The sequence below is a fragment of the Sceloporus occidentalis genome, unplaced genomic scaffold (assembly GCF_023333645.1).
Source record: "Sceloporus occidentalis isolate IW3139 unplaced genomic scaffold, rSceOcc1.0.p SCAF_1, whole genome shotgun sequence".
Classification (NCBI taxonomy): domain Eukaryota; kingdom Metazoa; phylum Chordata; class Lepidosauria; order Squamata; family Phrynosomatidae; genus Sceloporus; species Sceloporus occidentalis.
In genome coordinates, this window is record NW_028316981.1 from 16658594 (window position 1) to 16685983 (window position 27390).

At 43.3% G+C, this 27390-nt stretch overlaps 1 protein-coding gene across 1 annotated transcript in view; it reads right to left on the bottom strand.

Annotated features, from left to right (window-relative positions):
- Positions 1 to 1716: 1716 nt before the first annotated feature.
- The window catches only part of LOC149320959 (uncharacterized), a 44658-nt gene continuing 18984 nt past the window's right edge, over positions 1717 to 27390 (bottom strand). Inside the window, exons 10-17 of the mRNA XM_089537531.1 lie at positions 15170 to 15412; positions 11827 to 12311; positions 10243 to 10338; positions 9600 to 9830; positions 6693 to 6715; positions 4800 to 4915; positions 3620 to 3652; positions 1717 to 2234 (exon numbers count right to left, since the gene is read on the bottom strand). Coding sequence (XP_089393657.1) covers positions 1717 to 2234; positions 3620 to 3652; positions 4800 to 4915; positions 6693 to 6715; positions 9600 to 9830; positions 10243 to 10338; positions 11827 to 12311; positions 15170 to 15412 — 1745 coding nt within the window. The remainder of the gene's footprint in view (positions 2235 to 3619; positions 3653 to 4799; positions 4916 to 6692; positions 6716 to 9599; positions 9831 to 10242; positions 10339 to 11826; positions 12312 to 15169; positions 15413 to 27390) is intronic.

Consider the following 27390-nt stretch of genomic DNA (forward strand, 5'->3'; position numbering starts at 1 on the left):
GCTCAGCCATGGAAACCCATGGGGTGGCGTTAGGAAAGTCACACTCTCTTAGCCTCACAGGAACGCTAAGGTAAACCCCCTCTGAACAAATCTTGCCAAGAAAACCCTGTGATAGGTTCACCTTGGGGTCACCATAAGTAGGCACACAACAATAACCTCATCAAAAGGTAGTAGATCCAATCAGGCAAATGTGACCTGGGTGACCAGTTGTATTCCTTTTCTAGAACATGCCCTCAATTTCAATCGTCTGTCCGGGATGAATTTGAAAACATCCCCTATTTTGAGCATGATCAAGAAGCATGAACGTACATTTGTATTAGTGTTTTTAGCTGCCCTCCATTTTTCTTGAGTCTCCTACAGTGCCTTGCCCTCCTTTGCAGTAGAGATCTGGTCACCCTGAATGTGACCAACTCCCAACTCCTAAGGACATCTAAAGCAAGATGATGATATACAAAAGCACCTTGAAAAAGAACAACTACAGTATTTTCAAAGCCACACAGCCAAACTCTCCTCTCAACAAATATTGTCAAGAAAACCCTGTGATAGATTCGCCTTTGGGCCACCTCAAGTTGGAAATGACTTGACACTCCTTTAAAAAAATGAAAAACCAATAGTGAAAGAAATATAACATCACAGACATTGGCTATCATATATAGTAGCCCATTCTAGGAATAAAGCAGGGTACCCTGTTTTTAGATCCCCAGGGCCACTTTAAGGTCAGGAGAAGACTTCCTTTAACAACAGGACGGTGTTAAACCAAACTGAATTGATGCTTACTCTTTCATTATATTATTGTTTTATTATTTTGTTATTAGCTTAGATGTTAATGATGTTAATATGTTATTAACTTTCTTCTTCTATTTTTCAATTGTACTCTGCAGTCGTATTTCGGCTACTAATATTGTAGAGCACCATGCAAATCTATGACACTAAATAAATAAATAAATAAATAAATAAATAAATGTTAAGGTGTAAATAGAAGGATGATCCAGGTGCAGCTCACTTTAGCTGTGTCTCCTAAAAATAGTGTTCTTTCAGATATAATCTGTTTTTGTCCAATAAAGGATTTGTAGCTTCATTTTAATGCAGTACAATGAGATATATCAAGTTTGTAACTGAAAACTACCCAACTGAATAATTTCCAGCAGAGAATAAACAGGATATAACATCTGTTTTAATAATATTACAGATATTTCAACAAAAGAATTTCCTCATAAAGCTTTGAATGTGTTGTAACATTTTATCGATATTAAAAAGCGAGGGAAACATTTCCAGAATATTTTCTCGTTCGAACCTCTCCAGAAAATTGACTTCACTGATTGAACCTGTGACTTTTTGGAGAATATACTTGGCACATTTGTGAAATTAACGATAGTTAGGATTTCAAACTATAACGAAACAACAAAACATTTCTGGCTTCCTCCATGAAATTCTATTCCTTACTAAACATAAAGCCTGTACGTAACTTTATAATCTTGCAGACTTCTTGGCACACTGCCTGTTTAATCCTCTAAGAACAAACTTCCCGAGAGAAATCTTGAGAAGAGGGGGAGAAAATCAGAATTTATCCTCTGAATGGGTGGAGGAGAATTTTAGGGATTGGAACCAAAACACTTTCTGGTAGAAGTTGGAAAAGGGCTATTGACCAACAGATCTTTGATTCAGTCACCCTGATCTGGGGAGGAAAGCCTTTGAGGGTCAGCTGGCTGAGCAGCCCTAAGGAGAAACTCTGATATAGCCTTGGCCATACACTTGAAAGAAGGGCAAGAGAGTGTCTCCTGAGAATGAGGCTCCAGAGAATGTGTAAAGATGGTCTCCTGTACTGGCATCATAAAAGGCCACTCGCCCACCAGCACAGTTCAGAGAAACTCGAATCTTCTCGAGCTTCCCATTTGGAGACACAGGCAAGTAATGAGGATGATTGACCACCCTGTACTGACCTTTCCACTTCCCTACAGCCCAGATCTCTCCCTCAGGCCCATAGACAATGTCACCATTTCTCTTCACAGACTTCCTGGCGACCCCAACGATCCACTGGTCTTCGTTTCCCACAAGGACTTCCCAGAAATGTCTCCCAGTGGTGAATTGTTCCTTTCCCAGCACAAAAGGATTTGTGGTGAATCTCTTCGTATTGGCAGGGACTATTTTACTTTTCTCACTCCATGTTACACTTTTATGATGCTCAGACAGTCTGAGTTTGGGATGAGCTGTGTCTGGATCCAGAGTTACCATTACTGTTGGGGTGAAGGGAAAAGGTAAGGAGCTGCATTATTCGCCTGGCTGAATAATTACTGTGCTAAATCTAAGCACACCACAAGAATCCCCCGCCCAGATCAATGGACATGCACGCACTATGGTTCCCTGCGACATCTCTTTCTCCTTGATTCTCTGATAAAAAAATTGTTTGCAATCTTAGAAGGCTGGAAAGAATGTGTTCCAGTCTGGAAAGATAAATGGGAAAGTTTCTAATCTGGTGTTTTTATTAAAAACTCTCACTCCCTTCATATTAATATGATAATAAACAAGTTTTTTATTAAGAAAAATAAAAAATGGGAAGTATCTTTTAAAATTACATGCTTTACTCAATTGCAAATTATGTTGTTTAATACAGAAATATTTAGTGTATATTGTGGGGCAAGGCTCAAAACACACTGCAGTAATAATCCAGTTTGACATTGCTTTAACTGCCCTGGGTCAATGCTAGGGAGTTCTGGGAATTTTAGTTTTGTGAGACATATACGCTTCTCTGACAGAGAGCTCTGGTGTCACAATAAACTACAGTTCCCAGAATTTCCTAGCACTGAGAGAGGACAGTTAAAACAGTCTCAAACTTAATAATTTCTGCAGTATGTGTATAAAAATGCCTCTGCTGGGCTGCCAGGTCTCATTTCAGTGAACATTTAAAACTTGGCAGTTCACATGTGTTTAGTGCCCAGTGATCATAGCTTGGTTCTGGTCTCTTAGTTTATGGACCCCTTCCCCCTTTTTTTGCCTTACTCAGTTTACACCGAATTCTTTAAACTGCTTTTATTTTGTGAACCTCAATATCCGGTAGGATGCAAATATTTGAATAAATAAATGTTATTGGAAATGGTGGGATAGACTGAAGTTCAGGCAGGAGACATCTGAAGTGATATTGAAAGAAATCTAAATTCTTGCCTTGCTTTGAATTTGGGCTTAGGCTCATCACATACAACATATGCACAGGCTGGGCAATCTGTCTTCTCTCCCTTCCTCTTCATACTAATCCAAATTGACACCTGCAACATGCTTCTGTATAGGTAAACCTGCATGGGAAGCCATGCAGCTGTGAACTATGCTTCTTCAGGGTCTCCACTTGTATGGATCCCTTAGTATGCATAGAAATATTTACATTCCTAATAGAAAGATACAGATATATTACATTCAAACGTGTGAGCTCACTATGGCTCCTCATATATGTGTGCTCATTGTATGTAGGAAAATCCCATGCACTGGTGTAGTTTTATTGCCTTTCCACTACTCAAATTTAATACTATCACTGTTTCCAAAGTCTACAGATCTAAGGAAGTGTAACTAGCCCAACTGGTAAGCTGTCTCTGCCCTTGCAATGATTTTGGTCCTCTATCAAGAAATTTACCTTTGTGCATCTGAAATCCATACAGCAATGCATCTGAATAAAAAAAGGAGACAGAGAGAAACTCAGGACCACATGGCTAAATGTATACAGTTCTGATTAACAAAACATCCATTCATACTATTCCAACTATTGTTTCCTTGTTTCAAGAAAAGGACTAAATATAAATTGAAGGAGATCTGGCAGCAAGGAAATACCTCTTGCAACTGTAAGCTGTTTGTAAATAGCAACACTTTTCCATGCATATATACCGTATTTTCCGGCGTATAAGACGACTGGGCGTATAAGACGACCCCCAACTTTTCCAGTTAAAATACAGAGTTTGGGATATACTCACCGTATAAGACTACCCCTCTTCCAAAGCAAATCAAATAAAAATTTAAAAACATAAGATTTGATTTCAATATGGTATTTTTAATTCAAATGCTTATGGCATGCAGGTACTTAGCAGGAAAACTTGTTGTATACAAAGCCTGCTTGGATTGGTCAGCTCTCCCTGCCTGCCCAGCCCTCCCTGTCTCCAAGACTATCAGAGCGGTATTGCAAACACGGCTCTTTTTTCCATACCCCAGGCGTCCCGGACACCTGCAGCTTGCTCTGCCCTTCAGTTACATATGCGGCGACTGCAGATTCTCCAGTCCGACTCGGAAGTTTCAGCACCTGCCCTATAAGATGACACCCGGCATATAAGACCACCCACGACTTTTGGGAAGGTTTTCCTGGGTTAAAAAGTAGTCTTATACGCCAGAAAATATAGTACTCCATACATAATCACAATTGTTTTCAGTGCAACTTATTTCCAGTTAGGTATATGTAAGCCTGCAACCTAAATAATGGAAATTTATCTCTATAGTTACTTTGAGGGTTGAGGTAGCTTCTACAGGAACTGAAATGGACCTGAGGGATGGACAACATATGCAGAAAAGTGCCCATGGCGGTTTGGGAGGTTACATTTTTAAAAAACGTTTTTTCGATGCTCTGTGCATAATATGGTTCAGGAGTAGAGCAATCTACAGTTGCTTTCCCATTATATCCCAGATAGTATATGAACTGATCACATAAGTTCTACTGGCAATAACACAAGATTTAAGAAATGGCAATCTCTGTCATCAAGCCTGTTATGTTCTCTTTGCAGATGACTAATATAATGATTAACACAAATATTTGCAGACATTTCGATTACCTTTGAATTGCTTCATGATGCCATCCAGTAAGGAGTTAATATCAGTCAAGTCCCAGATTTTAAACCTCAGCTGTGAAGGGAAAGCTCCTGGGTCCTCAAAAGTCTCCTTCGCTTTGCTTTGGTGAAGAAAAACAAAGTTAGCCCATCAGTTGTCCAGTCAAGTCCAGAATTTCCAAATAGAACAAAGTAAAGGGAGAGGACAACCTGAAGGCAGAAGGAGTTGCTCTAAAGGAGATTTTTTCCTTTCTATTGTTTAATTTCTATCCCCCCTTTCTCCCATAAGTGAGATTCAAGCCTTCTTACAGCTGCTAATAACCAAGAAGTAACTGGAAAGCCAAAACAAGAAGCCCACAGCTTTATCAGTCAGTCTCACCGGTTATGGCCCATTCGATGTAGACAAATGCCTTGTCTGCCCTCTGTCTCTTGATAACAGATTCTTTGACTGCAATGGATCACTCTAGTCATAGATGTTACCAAAGACGTGTGGGGAAAAGGAGGAGGATTGCTGTTGGCAAAACTAGAACATTCCTCCTAGCACTTAACAATAGCACTTTACATTTCTATACCGCTTCATAGTGAACTAAGCATTCTCTAAGCAGTTTATAATGCATTAACCAATTGCCCTCAACAAGCTTAGTACAGTATTTATTAGGATGGAAGGCTGAGCCAATCTGGGGTCATCTGGGATCCAACACACAACATTGTGGCTGCAGGACCGGCATTTAAGCACTGCGCCACCAGGGCTCCTCTACTTTCCTAATATTTCTTCTAAAAATTTCTTCTTGAAGAAGTCTGAAATAACCTATATCAGGAACATGGCACACCAGCAACTCCTGCTCCCTCATGAGTATCCAAAGTGTGTCCCAACGGATGGCATGCAGTTGGCCAGCATAGATGACAACCAAGGTACAGGTTGCACTAAATGCAGTTACTGGCTTTTCTATAACTTTTGCTTGGTCTTAGTTCAAATCATTCGAATTTCCCAAACTAAGAACATTTGTTGTCTGCTGAGGTTTATGCTAAAAGAGATCTGATCTTATTTTCCACATACCCAATTGAGGTGACTTACTGGGTCTCTTCTTTTTTCTCAGAGATTTAATGGATATACATTAAAGCAGAACATAGGATGGATGGGTTTTCACAATATAACGCAATACTACATTTTTACTGAAAACGGGCTCTATCTTTTGAGATGTGATTGTTGTTTGTTAAAATATTATCAGAACTGCAAATATAATTTTTGTATAGCATAGATAGAATATGCTAATATTCAAAATAATGAATAGCACGAGTGACTAGATTTTAATTTGATTTCAGATGAATTCATTTGTATTGTAGTTTTCTGAGAAATGGACAGAAAACAAGTCAGCTATTAAAGGTATTCAGAATTTAACTGATAGTCTTATTCTGTTTTAAATGTTAGCATGGAATGTAACATTTGAAGCACTTACATTCACCTACCAGAATCTCTACTGGAACATGGCCATCTTTTCTCTGTGCTACAGCAAATTGTTAATATTTTTGTTACACTGTTGTATTAACTGTACTACAAAGCACCTGAAGATTTTATTTTATGAGATGTTTAATAATATTTACAAGTAACTTTGTAACATACACTTTTGTTGTTTTATAATAAATACAGAGTAAAGAATTACATCCGAGAAAGGACAGATAAAAACTTTCACTCTCGTGTGATGGAGAAAAGATGGCCATGTTCCAGCAGAGATTCTGGTAGGTGAATGTAAGTGCTTCAAATGTTACAGCATGGATTTAATCTTATCTGTGGAATGCTTGCAGACCTATATTCTCTTCTCAGGAGAGAATCCTGTTCTCATCCCATGCCATATACAGGCCCTTTCCACACCTTTATGGAGGTTCAGTGGGTCTACTTACGTATTCAAAATTATGCTCACATCCTAAAGAAACAAAGAGAAGAAAAAGAGAGTTCTGTCACACACATCACTTTATGGAGTTCAGTTGGTGGCACTTCTGCAGAACTAGACAAGCCCTCTCAAGGATTGGGAATAAATAGAGCATCCAGCAGGGAAAATTAAGGAAACCTCTGCTTGTATCCAATGGCATCACTAGGGGTGTGTGCCAGTGTGGACAGCCCAAGCTACAAGCAGTAGCATCCCTGCACCAGGTGACACCCCAGAAGAGTAGAGACACCCGGACGGGTCCTTCCCCCTATGCACCATCCCATGTGCTCCCTCGAATGCCCTCCCCATATGCTCCCTGTCCCTGCACACCATCCCCACACACTCACGGTCACCACACCATCAACGCCCCCCCCCTTGCACATTGCTGTCCCATCCTTTTCTTCATCAGAAAAAGGCAAGGGGTGGCATGGGAGGAAGTAGCATGTGCCAACCTGGAAGCCCCACTCCCAAAAGCCCCATCTCTCCCTCCACCTGCTTGTAGCTTGGGCTCTCGCAAGAGAATGAAGCCAAGGGGCATGCTGATGGAGTGGGATTCCTGGAGCTAGGCAGTACTACTGTGGTGGAGACCTCTTTGGAACATCTACCTAGCAATCTACAACCAACCTTGACGTGAGTGATTGGCAGTTGGGGTGGAGTAACCATGGTTGTATGTGGGATGAGACCCGCACCAAGAGACACCTCAGAAGAAAGGTGACACCCGGTTGGGCCCTCCTCCTGCTGCGGAGTGAGAAGAGCCGATCTGACCCCCTCTTGACTTTGCTGCAGTGTGCAAGTCTCCTCATGAGGATGCAGACTGTACCGCAGTAAAGGAGAGTGCCAAGCGTGGCCTTTTGGCAATCCCCCAGCAGCCCCCTCATTCCCCACATTATACCAGGAGTTGGAACACCACTGGGCAGATGTAACTTTCAACCTATCCCAGTGGAAGTGTATGGAAGGGGCAAGAGCTCTGTGAGAAAAAACACAACAATAACAAGAGTGAGTTCAGAAAAGAGGGAGAGTCAGCGGAGAACCCTCTTAGAGAGAAGCTGAATTGAGGTCCAAACCAGTAACTTAAGAAGGAAGGGTCTGGGGTTCTGTGTGATGTGATAAGAGATTCTAAGTAGTATCTGAGGGACAACTATTTCTTATATAATTGGTTTGTAAGGTGACACTTGGTATAATTAAAAGGTTATTGAGTTGGAAATAAATGAAGAAATCTTATACTTGTTACATCAATAACAGGTATAATTTGTTTTCATATAAGCACTAAGCCGGTCTGTGTAGTATATAAGTCAGAAGCACAAGACCAGCTACACCAACCTCTTTGGACCCTGGTGTAAGCTCTGAGGTTCCTAGACCTCTGCCACAGAAGGGGGTGTCTGATGAGGTGAACTAAGAGAAAGTGCTAAGGAAAGGAAAAGAGCTAGACCTTTATTCAAAGTGAGAATGAGAGCCCATCTAAGAAGGAAAAGGGATCTGTCCCTGCCTGTCACAACTAGTGATCCCTGTGTCTACATTAACCTGGTTTTATGCACATTAGCCTGAAAAATCTCCAGGAAAGCGCATATTTGCTTAAAAGGGGAAGGGATCATATGGCCCCTCCAGTTGTTGTGGAATACAACTGCCAGTTTGCTTCACAATCACCTGTGAAGGCTAGGGCTGCTGGCCTTACAGTGGCCTTTTGGCAATCCTCCAGCTGCCTGCTCACTTCCTGGATTATGCCAGGGTTGGGCAGATGTAACTTCCAACTCATCACAGTGGAAGTATATGGAAGTGGCAAGAACTCTGAGAGAAAAAACACAACAACAAGAGTGAGTTAAGAAAAGAGGGAGAGTTAGCAGAGAGTCTTGACAGAGAGAAGCTGAATTGAGGTCCAAGCCAGCAACTTAAGAAGGAAAGGTCTGGGGTTCTGTGTGGTGATGTGATAAGAGACTCTAGTATCTGCTGGCCTTACAGTTCAACAATACCTAGAAGGCCCTATGATTTCCATCCCTGCTATGAAATAAGAGCTATGCTGTTAGTGACATCCAATCCTGAAGAGGTACAAGAGAGAAACCATGCTTGATTAGATTACAAATTCATCATGTATAACTGCGGTTCCCAAAAATGGCCATCTATATGCTCCAAAAAAACTTTTTAAAACGTTAATACTATAATAATAATAATAATAATAATAATAATTATTATTATTATTATTATTATTATTATTATTATTATTTTTGCTTCTTATCCACTTCACCCCAAAAGGAGGGTACTGCTACACAGAGTAGAACACATACAGTTATTTACACACTGTAAAAACACCATTAAAACCCATAAAGATAGGATACATTAAAATCATCCAACATAAAATATCCTAATTTAAAATTCATAGTTTGAAATCCATTTGGTAGGCCTGCCAAAAGAAATACCTTTTAATATCTTTTACTTTTTACATTTGTTACACTTTCTTATTATTTATTTGTTTTTGTTTTTATTTTAGGAAAACCTTATTCATCTGTACGACATATTCTTCTGATCCCAACATGTGTTTCTTTGTTATTTACCTGTTTTACAATTTTTTGCTTTTGTGTTCTTTATTGCTGATTCTATTTTGTACTTTTTCCTGTCTAGTATGTTTATAATTGCAGCAACAACAATTTTTAAAAATGCGAAGGGCTTTCCATCAACAATACTTACAGTTTGTATTTACATTACGTAAATGAATGCACCTGTTCATTTATTGATTGATTTGAATTATATCCTGCTCAGCTGCATGTAACAGAACTAATATTTAATACATCAGACTGGAACCCCGTTACTCCTTTCATAGCTGAATAAAACGTTTTATAGCTGAGGTTTTGTCTCGGAGGGTTGCCAGGTGGGTTTCTGCTCATCTTACCTGCAGGAGTTCACTTGGGGGCTGCTGATACTTCTCTTCCATCTCCTTAATGAGACTTTCAAGACAGGAGAGATCCCTGGACAGTTTGGCCAGGTACCCTTCCCTTTTCCTTGCAATCTCCTCCTCCACCTCCTTGATCTGAGCCAGAAGGTGATATTCCTGGTCTTCCAGAAACTGGTGAAATTGTCTGAATTGGGTTACTGTCATTTCCTTCCCTGCTCTTGTTTGTTTCTGCAATGAGTGGACAAAATGAGAAGGAGGCTAATGGTTTTTTTTGAAAAACATTTGTAAATCTTCACAGCTATAAAACCAAAATTCAGACCTACAAGGCTTCTCACCTGTTATTAACACTTTTAAAAGATAGATCATGCTCTTTCAATTCACATAGGCCTCTTTGCCTCAGGAATGTATTGAGGGTCTTGAGTCTTCTGGATTTTGTATTACATTTGATACATGTTTGTTGAATAATTGTTCTTTCCCTTGGGCAAGTCACACTATCTCAATCTTGGGGGAAGGAAATGGTAAACCTCCTCTGAACAAATCGTGCCAAGAATACTCACATAATAGGTTTGCCTTTGGGTTGGTGTAAGTTGAAAATGACTTGAAAGCACACAACAACAACAATAATAATATTTACACTTACAAGTAAATCTTGGCTCTCTCTTTCTGTTGCTTCTTTATTTGCCCAAATGTCATTTATCTCCTTCTTCAGATCCTCCAAGTGAATACAAAGCAAATCCTAAAGAGAGAAAGAAAGTTCAGGTTTGGTTTATTATTATTATGGTCTGCCAAACAGTCTGAACCTGAGCCACATGACGCTTAATAGGTCATGACCAGCACTTTGAATTGTGCCAAGAAACAAATTGGCAGCCAGTAGAGCGGTTTCAACAGGGGCATTGTGTGATCTCTATAACCTGCCCTCTGTTAACAGCCTGGCTGCCACTCTTTAGACCAGCTGAAGTTTCCGAACACTGTTCAATGGCAGCCCCAAGTAGAATGTGTTGCAGTAATTCAAAGGGGATGTACCACCATGGCCAGGTCCAGCGTTTCAAGGAATGGGAGCAGTTGGCACAAAGATTTTAGATATGCAAATACACTCCGGGTCACTGCAAAGACCTGAGCCTCCAGGTTCAGAGCTAATTCTAGGGGTATTCTCAAACTGCGAACCTGGGTCTTCAGGGGGAGTATAACCCAATCTAACACAGGCTGGATCCCTATTCCCTGATCTGCCTTCCAACTGACCAGGAGGACCTCTGTCTTGTCTGGACTAAGGGCTAATACAGGCCAGCACTTTATGCTGGCCTGTACACAGACTAGGGCTAGATAAGGGCTGAGCATTTACATGCTCAGAAACCCTAGTCCACCACTCGTGTGCCATCTTGGGACGCACCCATTCAGATGGCGCACACCATGATGACGTCTGTCATGTGCAGCATCCAAATGGTACTGCGCAAAAGGGGTGTCCTAAGGCCGCACTTAGGGCGCAAATAGGAGCTGTGTTTCGCGGCTTCACTTTGGACTGGGTTGCGTGTGTGGTGTGCGGCTGCTGCATCTCCAACCCAGCGCTTCCAGGCAGAGCACACAGCTGCCCTGAATGGGCTGTTTGTACAGCCCCTAAGTTTCAACATGTTTGCCCGCATCCAGTCCATTACTGATAACAGATCCTGGTTTAGGATGAGGACAAGTTTAGAAAAGGAATGCTGAAGGTGAGCAATATCCTTGTTCCCTGCTCAGCAGGGCCATTCTGGTTCTTACACTGGTTTAAAATTAAAATTAAAATGTTACAGTTGCTTGCTGTATGACTTTTTAATATGCATTGGGATTGGATAGCAGGGGTTCCACACCATTGCTTATCAGATTCAACTGATTTCATAAAATTCTTTCACGTTGGAGGAGACAAAACATTTTTCCAGACATGGTATTGAAGGTCTTCATTTGAGCTAAAAGAATGTGGGAACTTGTTGCCACCATGGTTTCCAGAGAATCTGCTCTTTGTATTTTAAGAAAAGGTCCAAGTGTGAGGGTGAACTTTCCTCCCCATCCCCACCTCACCTCTATTTCAGAAGGCTCTTCAGGCTTCCCACTGTTTCTATTTACATAACAAAAAATACCAGTTAAACTTGAGTCCAGTTTCCTTCTAATAATTTCTTATCAACTTTCTACAATTTTTTTTTGAAGAATATGAAGGTGCTCCCTTGGCCTATTAAGATTCAAAATTATTTCTTACCATGTACTTTTGGTAAGCTTCCTCCTGAGGAATCACTTCATGATCTCGGTGCTCCTTGGATCTGTCACACACCACACAGATAGGGATTTCATCATCCTCACAAAACATTTTCAGGGGCTCCTGGTGTTTCTCACAGACTTTCCTCTTTCTTTCTTCCTCTTTTGGCCCTGGAAGACTAAATCTCTTGATTATTTCTACAAAGCTAGCCAGCTTGCGATTTGGCCTCATTTTTGTTTCCTGGATCTTTTCTCTGCACTGAGGGCAAGAGGCGTCTTGGTCTGACTTCTCCCACCATGGGGCCAGGCAGGATTTACAGAAATTGTGCCCACATTCTGTCATCACTGGATCCCTGAAATATCCCAGGCAGATGGGACAAAGAGCTTCCTCGCAGAGAGCCTGGATGGGAGTCCGAGCGTCAGCCCCATCTGTCTCGCCAGGAAGAGAGAGTTTTGCTCTTTTGTGCTCCATTGACTTGTCAGTTTCTTCTGGGGAAAAACAAACATGTGGGAAAATAGGATGAGCTGATGGAAGAGTCTCTAGATAAAGAATAAAGTGGACCCACCATATCCATATGGGCTTCGTATCCATAGATTTAGCCAACCACACATTCAAAATAAAGCTTAGAAAAAATACAGGGACATGGTGAATGGCAGTGGCGCTCCCACTCGATTGTTCACAAATGAATGTGCAAGAGTGCCAGCGTTGCCAATCACCATGTGTTTAGTTTGAATCTGCGATTAGCTAAATCAATGGATCTGGAGATGCCAACCACCATCGTCCAAAACACATTGCATAAATAATCCAGTTTGAGACCTCTTTAACTGCCCTGGCTCAGTGCTAGGGAATCCTGTGAATTATAGTTTGTGACACCAGAGCTGTCTGACAATGCTAAATGTCTCACAAAGTTAGCGTTCCCAGGATTCCCTAGCATTGAGCCAGGGCAATTAAAGCAGTCTCAAACTGGATTATTTATGCAGTGTGTTTTGGACCCATGTCCTTGCAGACGTTACTCAAAGGTGGAACTGGGTGACTAGCGGGCTCCTTGGAAACCCAAAAAGTGCATTGCCTCCACTGTTGCCCTCCATTAAATAGAGATTTGAGCATTTGGGGTTTTTGGTATCTGCTGGGGGTCCTAGAACCAATCCCCTTCAGATAACAAGAGACTGCTGTATTTTTAAAATATGTTTTAGCTATTTAGAGCATCTGTTCTATTGAAGTATGCTTTCATCAACACCTTTCCAGGATCGTTTCAAGTCAAATGAAAGATTCAAAACATCTGGTTCAAAGGAAGTCCCTCGTATCCAAGCACCTCATATGCCAAATTTCAGGCCTCCAGTCAAAAACAGCACAAGGTGCTAAACATTTACACCCTCATAATTATTAATAAAAATTACGCAAAAGGAAGACATTTATGTAAGGTTAGGTGTAGTAGTATGCATATACTCAACTATAAATCAACCTCATGTATAAGTCGAGGGCAGGTTGGGGGGCCAAAATTATGGATTTTGACATGACCCATGGATAAGTCAAGGGTAAAACTTAGGGGAATGTAACAAAGGATCTAAAGCAGTGGTTCTCAACCTTCCTAATGCCACGACCCTTTAATACAGTTCCTCATGTTGTGGTGACCCCCAACCATAAAACTAGTGCCTCAGTTCCTAAGACCATTGGAAATATGTGTTTTCTGATGGTCTTAGGCGACCCCTGTGAAAGGGTCGTTTGACCCCCAAAGGGGTCATGACTCACAGGTTGAAAACTGCTGATCTAAAGGATGAAGCAAAGGGAAACAATGCCAAAGTGCTTGCAAAATTCCAGCAGGCATAACTGTTTGTTCTCATACTAAAGGATGGATGGATGAGAGACTAGATGGGGGTCAGTGCTTCCATGACAGATTACACTCTTGTCTTTCACCAAGGAATGGTTCCTTTTTAAAATATGAGTTAAACTACAGTAAAGCCAACCCTCCATATCCATGGATTTTTTAACCACAGTTTGAAAATATTTTATAAATATACAAATTCCCATAGATAAACTTTCATTTTGCCCTTTTATATAAATGACACCATTTTACTGTGCCATTATATTTAATGGGACTTGAGCACCCATGGATTTTGGTATCCACGGGAGATCCTGGAACCAAACCCCAGGAGATACCAAGGGCCCACTGTTATTAGACTGGACTGTAGAGAAGTCGACCAAGGTTTTTGGGGTCAACTTTTAATCTAACATTTCTAGAATTATACATGAGTATATACAGTGTGTGTGCATGTGTGTGTGTGTATGTATGTGTGTATATACATACATATATATATATATACACACACACGCACACACTGTATATACAGAGTCCACCCTCCTCATTCTCTGGTGTTAGAGGCACAGGACCCTTGTGAATGTGGGAAAACTACAAATAACAAAAACGCTATACACTCATCCCTCCATATTTGTGGCTTTGATATTTGCAGATTTTATTATTCACTGATTTGATTAATATGTTCTCTCTAGGAATATCTAAGTCCTCCAGTGCAACTCTTATGGTCAAATTTAACTAAAAGATGCACTGAAAGACCTAGAGATTCCTAGAGAATATTATACTAGGCCTTTGTAGCTCCTCCAGCGCAGTTCTATGGTCAGTGTCTGTCGGACGTTGAACACAGAGTTGCACCGGAGGACCTAGAGATTCCTAAAGAGGTGTCCTCTCGGGCGATTTTGCTATTTGTTCCATATTCATGGAGGTCTTGTGCCCCTAACCCTAGTGAACATGGAGGGACAAGTGCATTTTTACCTGAGGGAACACCTCTCTAGGAATCCCTAGGTCCTCCAGTGCAACTCTGTGGCCATCATCTGCCAGACACTGACCATAGAAAGTTGAAGGCTTTCATGGGTGGCATCCATAGTTTTTCGGGGTATGTGGCCATGTTCTAGAAGAGTTTATTCCTGACGTTTCACCAGCAGCTGTGGCTGGCATCTTCTTCTCTGACATAGCCACACAGCCCAAAAACCCCATAAAAAACCATTGACCACAGAGTTGTGCCGGAGGAGCTACAAATGCCTAGCGGAGCGCTCTCTCTAGGAATCTCCAGGTCTTTTGGTGCGACTTTTGGTTAAAGTCAACCATAGAGTTGCGCTGGAGGACCTGGATATTCCTAGAGAGAACATATCCATAAAATCCGTGAATAACCAAAGCCGCAGAAGTCAAAAGCCGCAAACGTGGAGGGAGGAGTGTACAGTGGTTTGAGCGTTGGACCTTGACTCTGGAGGCCAGGGTCTGAATCCACTGGGTGACCTTGGGCAAGAGGTCACACTCTCTCAGCCTCAGAGGAGAACTCTGGTCCTTCCTTACCTTGATGTGACAGCAAAGAGGGAGAGGGAGAGAGAGTGAAACCTAGCAACGAACCCACTGGATTCCTAACAGAACAGTGAACCACTTTGAATCTTGATTGATGAGCCAAGCTCTCTGTTTCCAGCACGCGGTGGTTCTTTGGTGGTTGCTGCTGTTGCTGCTGCTTCCCATTGGCTCCTTTCCCCCTCCTGCCTGCCTCCCATTGGCTGTTCAGTCCACGCTTCCGATTGGCTTGTCCTTCCCCTGCGTTCCACCGGCTTTTGGATCCTCCGCTTCTCATTGGTTATTATTGACTGGGGAGAGTCACAGCTGCTGAGCCTCGTGGTTGTTGTTGTTGTTGTTATTATTATGTGCCTTCAATGCATTTCTGACTTATGAGGGCGGCCCTGAAATGAACCTATCAAGGGCAGGATTTGACCACCAGAGGGGGTTTCCCATAGCCTTCCCCTGAGGCTGAGAGAGTGTGACTTCTTGCCCAAGGTCACCCAGTGGGTTTCCATGGCTGAGCCAGGATTTGAACCCTGGTCTCCAGAGTCACAGTCTAACACTCTTAAGTCTATACCATGCTCTCTCTCTCTCTCTCTCTCTCTCTCTGTCTATATATATATATGTGTGTGTGTGTGTGTGTGTATCTATCTATATAGTATATATGTGTGTGTGTATATATATATATATATATAGATAGAGAGAGGTGTGTGTATGTTTATATATATACTATATATATATATATATATAGTATACGTATATATAGAGAAGTGTGTGTGTATATATCTATATATATATATATACACACACACACACACTGTATATGTGTGTGTGTGTGTGTGTTTGTTTGTTTGTTTGTTGTCGCTGTGTGTCCTCAAGTCGCTTCCCACTTAAAGTGACCCTAACATGGGGTTTTCTTGGCAGGATTTGTTCTAAAGAGGTTTCCCATAGCCTTCCCCTGAGGCTGAGAGAGTGTGACTTCTTGCCCACAGTCACCCAGTGGGTTTCCACATCTGAGCTCAGAATTGAACCCTGGTCTCCAGAGTCACAGTTCAACACTCTTTAAGTCTATACCATGCTCTCTGTCTGTATATATGTGTGTGTGTATATGTATATATAGTATGCATGTGTGTGTGTGTGTGTGTGTATACACCTATATCTACTATATTTGTTGTTGCTGTGTTCCTTCAAGTCGTTTCCCACTTAGGGCAACTCTATCATGGGGTTTTCTTGGAAAGATTTACTCAGAGATTTGCCATTGCCTTCCCCTGAGGCTGAGAGAGCGTGACTTCTTGCCCACGGTCACCCAATGGGTTTCCACATCTGAGCTCAGAATCAAACCCTGGTCTCCAATGCTCAATCCACTACGCAATGCTGGTAAGCACTTACAAAGCCCTGTTTAGCTCATAGCCTATCTAGGAGCAATCCCATGTCTAGAGATCTTCCAAGGAAGCCCTTCGTCCTGCCCAGGGTGATCAGCCATCCTCCTTTTCCAGGGCATGCCCTACATTTCAAGCTTCTGTCCAGGAGGAATTTCAAAATGCCCTCCATTTGGAGCATGACTAAGAAGCATGAATTTACACTTTTAGTATTTTTAGCTCAAGGTGGCCAGAGGGCCTCCTTTTCCAGGGCCTGTCCCCCTTTCAGCCTTCTGTCCAGGAGGAATTCCAAAATCTCCTTCATTTTGAACACAGCTAAAAAGCATGCATTTATATTTATATTAATAGAAGGTGACCAGAGGTCCTCCTTTTCCATGACATGCCCTACATTTCAGTCATCTGTCCAAGAGGAATTCCTAAATGTCTTCCATTTTCAGCATGGCTAAGAAGCATAGATTAACAACAACAACAACAATAATAATTTATTTATAGCCCGCCTAATCACAAGGAATCCCGGCAGGTTACAACAATAAAAATATAGAGAATACAATAAAATAAAATACAAAAAATAAATACAATACAATACAATAAAAGAGAGCAACGTGAGTTACAGAAAATCACAGTTAGGCCTGATGGAATTGGGCCTGTCTTTTTTCACTCCCTCCCAGGTCTGATGATAACAGTTGGGACGGAGGGAGGGCTCTTCTTCTTGAGGCAAGAATATAATTTTTATTAATTTTAATTTAATGCTTCTAATTAATTTAAGAGAAGAATTGGTGGACAGAGTGACATAAGTCACAGTCAACAGGGAGAGGAACTAGGTAGGGAAGGCCTTCCGGAAGAGATCCGTCTTAAGAGCCTTCTTAACGGCTGTAAGAGTAGAAATGTTGTGGATCTCCTTCCGCAGGTCATTCCATAGCTTCAGAGCTGCGATGGAAAAGGCACTCTGGGTAAATGAGGTTAGCCTAGATTTTATTGGCTGAAGTAGATTCTTCCCTGAGGACCTGAGAGTGCGGGACAGACAATATGGAAGAAGGCTTTTCCTTAAGTATTCTGGACCCAAGCCATGTAGGGCTTTAAAGATAATCACCAACATCTTGTACTTTGCTCGGAAACTAATTGGCAGCCAGTGAAGGGATTTCAAAACCGGTGTTATGTGATCATTATGACAAGAACCTGTAATTAACCTGGCTGCCATATTTTGTACAAGTTGAAGTTTCTGAACTTGGCACAAGGGTAGCCCCATGTAGAGCGCATTACAGAAGAGCAACTGTCTCCCAGAGCCACCATCTGGAATCTGCCTGAGGGGTAGGACTGGAACCACTGTAGAACAGTGCCTCCGATACCTAACTCTCTCAGGCGTTCCAGAAGGATACTATAGTCTATGGTAATGAAGGCCACTGAGAGGTCCAAGAGCACCAGCAGGGTCAAACTTCCCTTGTCGATGCCCAGACGGAGATCATCAACTAAGGCGACCATGGCCGTCTCAACTCCGTATCCCACCCTGAATCCAGTTTGAAATGGGTCCAGATAATCGGCTTCATCCAAGACTGCCTTTAGTTGATTGGTGACCGCCCGCTCGATCACCTTGATCAAGAATGGCAGCAACGAGACTGGCCTATAGTTATTTCTATCCAGGGGATCCAAGGAGGGCTTTTTAAAGAGTGGTCTGACCACTGCCTCCTTAAGATAAGAAGGCAGGGTACCCTCCTGAAGGATGCATTGATTATATTTTTCAGCATCAGCTTGACTGTATCACTCCCCTGGACAGCCAGCCAGGATGGGCAAGGGTCAAGAGGGCAAGTCGTTCCCCCCCCCAGACTACTAAGGAGCTTGTCCACGTCCTCAGTACTTACCAACTCAAATTGATCCAGTCTAACAGTAATGGCGGAGATGATGGATGCCTCTCTCATTGCTTCTGATTTAAAGTTGGCATCCAAATCAGGTCTTATCCGAGACATTTATCTGTGAAATAATCATTAAAAGTGTCACAGCAAGCTATGGCTGAATCTAATAGAGGGTTCTGGGTGGCAGACAGTTGTGTTAAACTCCTTACCATCCTGAATAGCTCAGCTGGACGAGATTTCAGATGTAACAGATGCAGAGTAGAAAGATTTCTTGGCTGCATCTATCGCCACTTGATAGGACCTAAGAAAAGTCCAATGAAGTGTCTTATCAGATATGAGATTTCATCCAACACTTCTCTAGTCATTGTCCAACTCCTTCATTTAAGATCTTCAGTGTACCAAGGGTTACAGTTTTTAGCGGGTTGGAAAGGACGCTTGGGAGCGATCATGTCTATAGCTCTGGTGATGTTGTTATTCCACAAATTAACTAGAACTTCAACAGAGTTGCCAGCACTGCCAACCATAGAACCCCCTAGGGCTTCTTGGAACCATTCAAGGACGGACCATTCCAATTGGTACTCCACCCCCAGAGGGAGGAATAGTAGCTTTCAGTCCAACCTTAACCAGGAAATGATCCATCCATGATAATGCGGAGATACTGGTTATTTCTGTCCACGGATATGCCTGTTCTGTGCAGAAGACCACATCAAGAGTATGACCTGAGCAATGCATGGGCTCAGAGACTATCTGGGAGAGGCCCATGTTTGTCATGAAACGCATGAACTCCCAAGCCGCACCAGTAAGATTAGTCGAATCAGCCTTGAGGGGGATGTTGAGCTTGCCCAGGACTAACAGCCTAGGCGATTCCAACACCAGCTCTGAGACTAGTTGTGTCAGCTCGGCTAGGAAGTCTGTTAAGCTACGGGGTGGACAGTAGACCAACAGAATCCCCAAACTCTCCCTAGTCTTTAAGCTAAGGTAAATGCACTTGATGTGGTTCAATGCACGGATAGGTATCCTGGTTAAAGTGAGATTGTTTTTATGGATTATGGCTACACCTCCCCGCTGCCCGCTACCCCTTATCTGCTCATTCCGGAGTACCCAACCGGAAGGGCCTGAGCCCAGGTTACAGAGCTATCTGCTTCTAACTAGGTCAGATACATGCCAGGTCAGTGTTGTGATCTATCAGTAAGTCATAGATCAGGGGTCGGCAACCCCTGGCCCGCAGGCCGGATGTGGCCCGCGGAGGCGGCAGGACCGGCCCCAGCCCGGTCCTGCCACCACCGCCTTCTCCTCCTCCTCCTCCTCTTCCTCCACCTGGGCCGCGGAACCGTGCTGCCCTCCTCCTCCTCCACCGCTCGGAGGAGGAAGAGGAGGGCCGCGCGGCCTGGGGCAGAGGAGGCAAAGGGGGAAGCCCCGTGCCACCCTTCTCACCTCCCTGCGCGGGCCCGCACTGCCCTCCCTGCCTCCCCGCGTGGGCCCGCACCACCCTCCCTGCCTCCCAGTGCTGCCCACCTCCTTCTCCTCTGCCTCCTCCGCCCCGCCCCCAGGCTGCACAGTGCATGGAGGAGGGGGGAGGAGGAAGAGGAGGAGGGGGAGGAGGAGAAGAAAGAAGAGGAGGAAGAGGAGGGGGAGCAGAAAGAGGAGGAGGAAGAGGAGGAGGGGGGAGCAGAAGGAAGAGGAGGAGGAGGGGGAGCAGAAGGAGGAGGAGGAAGAGGGGGAAGGAAGAGGTGGTGAGTGGCCAGAGGCCTCAAAGTTTTTTAAATTTTTATTTTGGGTGCTTTTAATGCTAACAAGTCTCCCTTGTTTTGACAGTGATAGTGTGATGATGATGAAGATGATGATGATGATGATGATATGAGTCAGCTTGAGAGGCATGCAGGCACTGTTTCTTAAGCCGAGAGAGTGTCACCTTCCAAAGTGTGTTTTGGGTGCTTTTAATGCTAACAAGTCTCCCTTATTTTGACGGTGATAGTGTGATGATGATGATGATGATATGAGTCAGCTTGAGAGGCATGCACGCACTGTTTCTGAAGCCAAGAGAGTGTGACTTTCCAAAGTGCTTTTTCTGTGTGTTTTTGGTTCTTTAATGGTGATATTGATATCAGAAAGCCTCTGAGACAAGGCCAATGTAAATTGCTGTGATTTTTACAAACTCATGCGCAGTAAAGAAAAACCACAGTCCCTTGACCAAGTACACACTTCTGAGAAGTACACTTGGTGCAAGAACTGTGAAACCACCTTGACATGTTCAATATGCATAGCCATGTGAACCCATGTTCAGTGTGAAACCCAAAGAGTTTGGTTATGCAATAAGCCTCTGAAATATGCAAGAGGCCATCTTAAGTAAAGCCATGTTCAATGCCCAAATGTGCTGTTTGGAATGGGGGGAGGGGGGGGGGTTGGCCAGAAAGGGAAGTCCATTTCTGCCATCTGTCTAGGAATAATGCCCAAATGTCCTCCATTTTGATCACGCCTAAGAAACATGCATTTATATTAACATTTTTTAAAAATCATCATTTTTTTCCGCATGTCCTCCATTTTTAAAAAATGTGAACTACATTTGAAAATGTTGTCCTATATTATTCAATTATTTAATTATTTATTTTTTGCCCCCCCCCCCCCCCCGGTTGTCTGGGGGACACCAACCCGGCACCCGGCTCAAAAAGGTTGCCTACCCCTGTCATAGATGATACGGGACTTATTCTTCACTGACCTGGCATTACATAAGAGCAGAGAAAGGTTTGGCAGATGGTTAGGTATGCTCTTCAGATCTTTTGGGGTAGCAGGGCGAATGGAAGGGAGAAAAGATATCAGACATCTATCACATCTTCTTCTGTAACGACCTTTTGCCCTGCTAACGCCATATCTTCCATTGCCCCGCACAACTTGAATTGCTGCTCCGTTGAAGACATCTAACCCCACCCCTGAAATGTAAATTGATGGATATATGTCTTGGTTGACCTTAAGACCCTCCATCTAACCAACGTCTTGTAGTCCCCTAAGTAGACTAGAGTTGATCTATCGTGACTCCTTAGCTGCTTTTTTTTGTGGGGGGGGGAGAGGGCAATGTCTTCCATTTTTGTTGAATGGCCTACATTTTGTTGTGCCTTCTCCTCCTTTGCAATTGGGGCATCTGGTCACCCTGTACATAGCTGCGTGTGGAATCGAATCCTGGCCTCCAGAGTCACCATCCAGCACTCAGATCACTAGGCCACATTCCCTTTCTTAGCCTTTTTATCCTGGAAGTAAAATTCAAAGGCATAGTAGCCCTGTTATTTGGTAAAATGCAGACTATGAAAAGAGATCATGCAACACCTTTGAGAATAGCTGAGAGAAAGAAGCTGGGAGCATGAACTTTTCTGGACTGGGGTCTTTTATCATTAAAAACCGAACTCTTCACCTCATCTGCACATGCACAAACATTTTTATTCCTATGAACATTCTCACAAGCAGACTGCTATATACAGGCTGATCAGATGTAATAACCACAAAGCAGGACAAAGCACCACAAAATGTAGGGCATTAAAGAAAAATGTAGGCCATAGTTTGTGGGTTTTTATTGGAGCTACTCTAGAAGAGTTTATTCCTGACATTTGGTCAGCATTTGTGGCTGGCATCTTCATGCTGGCAAAACGTCAGGAATAAACTCTTCTAGAACATGGCTACATAGCCTGAAAAACCCTAAAAAAAAAACTATGGATGCTGGCCATGAAAGCCTGTGGCCTCATAATATGTAGGCCATTACAAAGCTTCTTCTCTCCTCAGAAAGGAGTCTAAGAGTCTTAGTGGACCACAAGCTGAACACAATTCGACAGTGAGATGTGGCAGCTGAAAAGGCAAATACAATTCTAGGTTGCATTAATAGAAGTATAGTGTCTAGATGAAAGGAAGTAATAGTGCCACTCTATTCTGCTTTGGTCAGGCCTCATTTGGAATAATCCTGTGCCCAGTTCTGGGCACTACAGTTCAAAACGGATGAAGCTGGAGCATGTCCAGAGGAGGGACACCAAAATGGTTAAGTATCTGGAAACCATGCCTTATGCGGAGAGACATAGGGAGCTGGGTATGCTTAGCCTAGAGATGAGATGGTTAAGAGGTGATATGATAGCCCTGTTTAAGTATTTGAGAGGGTGTCACATTGAGGATGGAGCAAGCTTGTTTTCTGCTGCTCCAGAGAATAGGACCCGGAGCAATGGATGCAAGTTACAGGAAAAGAAATTCCACCTTAACATTAGGAGGAACTTCCTGACAGTAAGAGCTGTTTGACAGTGGAACATACTTCCTTGGAGAGTGGTGTAGTCTCTTCCTTTCGAGGTCTTTAAGCAGAGGCTGGATAGCCATCTGTCAGGGATTCTTTGATTGTGAATTCCTGCAAGGCAGAATGGGGTTTGACTGGATGACCCTTGGGATCTCTTCTAACTCTATGATTCCATGAAATAAAAGCTAAAAACAGTTCTATAAGGACAAATTGCCCTGTGGATACTTGGAGATCTCAGGATGGGCATACCTGTAATGGTATTTCTTCCAGTGGTCATCTGCGAATTCACACAAATGGGTTATTCTGTGCCTGCGCAGTAGGCTTCGGAACCTTCTTGGAGATACTAGAGGCATTTTGTCGGTAGCCCCGGCCACTCTCCAACTGTCTTATTGGCCGGTTTCCCGCCTAAACCCTCAGTTTCATGGACGCCAATGCAGCAGCCCAGGACTGAAGGAGAGGCAGGATATTATGACATCAGCCGGCCTGGAAAGATGGGACAGGTATGCCCATCCCGAGATCTCCAAGTATCTACAGGGGTGGACAGATCGTTAAATGAAGGCTCAAAACGGAGGGATGGCCCGAGGGCATTCCTGCCCAGAGCAGAAAATGGAAAGGAATTGAAGCAGTTGTTTGCAACCTGTTCCAGGGAAGAAAGTGGCATCAACAGGGGCCCTTTGAAAGGGCCATGTGGGAAACAGACATGCATTGTCCACCATATATAGTGGTCCTTGGTAAAAAGGCACCAACTGCCTTAACTGACACTCATACCAGGAAGTGGCAAAACCTTTTTCCTGGAAATGATGGTCCCTGAGCGATGGTACCAAAGTTCACCATGGGGGCAACAAGACGATCACAATCACGCTTGTACCGAGTGAATAATGACAATTTAAACTGTCAAGGGTATCTGTACATCATATTATGCAGCCTGAGAGGAGAGATGTCCTCATAAAATTGTAACATGTGAATGGTGACATCTTCCTCCAATATGGAGGGAGCACCATGTCTCCCGAATCAGCTATATAGGGATAGCAGTGATGTCGGGTCTCGGTATAGAAGGAATATGAACACCATATGGCTGTCCAATGACAATGGCATCCCTCGATACTGAGAGAGTAACCTGAAATACACCTCAGTTTCGAATGAAAAGAGAGGTGGTCAAGAAGCGCACAAAAGTAGTCTTTGGCATAGAGATAATAACCATAGCCTCAAATCAGAGTGAGCGTATTACAAAGTGATCATGTCTCGGAAGCAAACAAGTAATCACTGGTAATGGATTTAGAGGGACAAGTATGGCCCCTGATTAGGCAGAGTGCTCGCAGGTAGTGGCCCTCGGTACCGAGAAAACACTATGTTCCTGAATCAGGGAGGCATGAGCCAGTGGTGCACTCCAATAGCTAATGGGGAAAATCATGGCTCCAAACCAACAGAGCGCACGCTGGTAGCTGACTTTGGTACAGAGAGAGCAACTATGGCCTCGAACCTGAACCAGCATCAGCCACATTGGCTCTTAAGAACAATTAGTCATGGCCATGAAATCAACCAGGTGGTGTCGAGGAATGTGTGGTGGTACCAATAACGGCCCTCAGAAACCAAAAGGCCAGCTGCATTCGAATCCTATTGCGCAGCTTAAAACGGTGCCGATGCTGGGCCCATAATATTTGTTCTCACAAAGGAGTGTCAAGACGGAATGCAGCCATACCATGATGGCAACTTTGCTACCACCCGATACTTGGGGAAGGTGCCATGTAGGACTGCCTATGGGCCAATCTGGAACACCCCAGGGAGTCAGAGGCCGACAAACATCGAAGCAGGGATGTAAAGCAATAGGTTTGACCCCAGAGAGTCAGGGAATGACAAGAGCAGAGGTAAGCTGTGAGCCACTTGGTTCAACCCTTGAACATCAAGGAGGATCAAAGTGTGGCTGTGAGCCAATCGGTGTGACCCCGAAGAGTAACGTCGGACGGCACTGACGAGGATTGAAGTCAGGCCAGAAGCCAATTGGTATGACTCCGGAGAGTCAGGAACCAACGGGGATCGATGTCAGGCTGTCATCCAATTGGTATGATTCTGGAGAGTCAGGGACCGATGAGAATCGACGAAGGGCTGCAAGACAATTGGTCTGACCCCAGGGAGTCAAGGACTAACAAAGGTCAAAGTCGGGCTGCGTGCCAATTGGTATGACTCTGGAATGTCAAGGACCAATAAAGTTGAGCAGCCATCCAGTCAGTATGACTCCGGAGAGTCAGGGACCATTGAGGATCGACATTGGGCTGCCAACCAATCGGTCTGACCTCAGAGAGCCTGAGACCGATGAAGATCGAAGTCAGGCAGCCATCAAATCGGTATGACCCCAGAGAGTCAGTGACCAACAAGGATTGAAGTTGGGCTGCCATCCAATCGGTATGACACCGGAGAGTCAGGGAATGATGAGGGTCGAGTCAGGTTGCAAGCGGTCAGAGACCGCTGAAGATTGAAGTCAGGCTGTCATCCAATCGGTTTGACCCTGGAGAGTCAGTGACTGACAAGGATCGAAGTTGGGCTGACATCCAATAGGCAACCGTACCTGGAGCCTGAAGATAGAAGTCGGGCAGCCATCGAATGAGTTTGACCCCGGAGAGTCAGGAACCACTGAAGATTGAAGTCGGGCAGCCATCCAAATGGTTTGACCCCAGAGAGTCAGGGACAGAGATGGATCAGAGTCAGGCTGTCATCCAATTGGTTTGACACCTGAGAGTCAGTGACCAATGAGGATCAAAGTTGGACTGACATCTAATCGGTATGTATTCTGAGAGTCAGGGACCGATGATGATCAAAGTCAGGTCGCCAGCCAAACGGTTCGATTCTGGAGGGTCAGGGACTGATGACAAGTGAAGCTCGGCTGCCAACCAATCCATTTGATCCCAGAGAGTCAGGGACCGGTGAGGATTGGAGCAGTCCATCATAACTTCAGAAAAGTACATTTATTCTTAGCCAGGCACGAAAGTAAGGCAAGCGGCCATAAAACAGGTTTTGCTCAGCAAAAAGAGCAGCTCTAGCCAAGTGAGGAAGGAAGACTAGTGGCCATTTTAAACCTTCTCTCAAAGAGGCAAGCACCATTTTAAAAGCTTCTCCTCAGGAGTACAAAGGGAGTTTACCAAACGTGCCAGAGAGGCATTTTAATACGAACAATGATGTTTAAAAATTTCTACCAAAACGCAGATTGGTCCTGTCAAAAAGAATTTTAAATTCTGACAGGAAAATGAATCTCTGAAGAGTTGCTAGATGCTGCTGCGGCGGATAAAAGGAACTGAGGGTTTAGGTGGGAAACCAGCCAATAAAGCAGTTGGAGAGTGGACAGGGCTACCGCCAAAATGCCTCTAGTCGCTCTAAGGTTCTGAAGCTTACTGCACAGAATAACCCGTTTGTGAGATTCGCAGAGACCACAAAGAAGATATAATATATATATTGAGCTAGTGTGGTGTTGTGGTTTGAGCATTGGGCTATGATTCTGGGTGTGAGCCTCCTGCCCAACCATGGAAACCCATGGGGTGGCATTGGGAAAGTGACACTCTCCCAGCCCCACAGGAACGCTATGCAAACCCCCTCTGAACAAATCTTGCCAAGCAAACCCTGTGATAGGTTCACCTTGGAGTCACCATAAGTAGGAAACTCCCTGAAGGCACACAACGCCATCAAAAGGGTAGTAGATCCAATCAGGCAAATGTGACCTGGATGTCCAGATGATCTCCTTTTCTAGGACATGTCCTCAATTTCAACATAAATTTAAACATATCTATTTTGAGCATGACCAAGGAGCATGAATGTACATTTATATTAGTGTTTTACCTTTTCTTGAGTAATACCTTCAATTTTTCTTGTGTCTCCTACATTTCACAGGGCCTTGACCTCCTTTGCCGCTGAGATCTGATCACCCTGAATGTGACCAACCTCCATCTCCTAAGGACATCTAAAGCAAGATGAATGGTATACAAAGGCCCCATACAGACAGCCCAAAATAAAGTTGTTTTGGGTCACTTTGGAAGTATGCTGTTTAAGTTATGCATGCGTCTTAAGAGTCTGGAAGCTGAGCCAAACCCACGGTCTGGACTGGAGCGTGTCTTTGATATGGCTTACAGACTCTTAAACAGGATGCCTCCAAAGTGACCCAAAGCAGCTTTATTTTGGGCTGTCTGTGTGGGGCCATAGACACCTTGAAAAGGAACAACTACAGTATTTTCAAAGCCACACAGCCCAACTCTCCTCTCAGCAAATATTGTCAAGAAAATCCTGTGATAGGTGTTAAACAAAATTGAACTGGTGTTCTTTTATGATTTTGTTTTATCTTAGATGTTAATGATATTAATATTTTGTTAACTTTCTTCTACTTTTTTGACTGTATGCCATAGGCATGCTTTTATCTGTATTTTAGCTACTAATATTGTACAGCGCCGTACAAATATATGGCACTCTATACATAAAATGTAATAAAAAAATAAAGCTCAGGTGTAAATAGGATGATCCAGGTGCAGCTCACTTTAGCTGTGTCTCCTAAAAATAGTGTTCTTTCAGATATAATCTGTTTTTGTCCAATAAAGGATTTGTAGCTTCATTTTAATGCAGTACAATGAGATATATCAAGTTTGTAACTGAAAACTACCCAACTGAATAATTTCCAGCAGAGAATAAAAAGAATATAACATCTGTTTTAATAATATTACAGATATTTCAACAAAAGAATTTCCTCATAAAGCTTTGAATGTGTTTGAATGT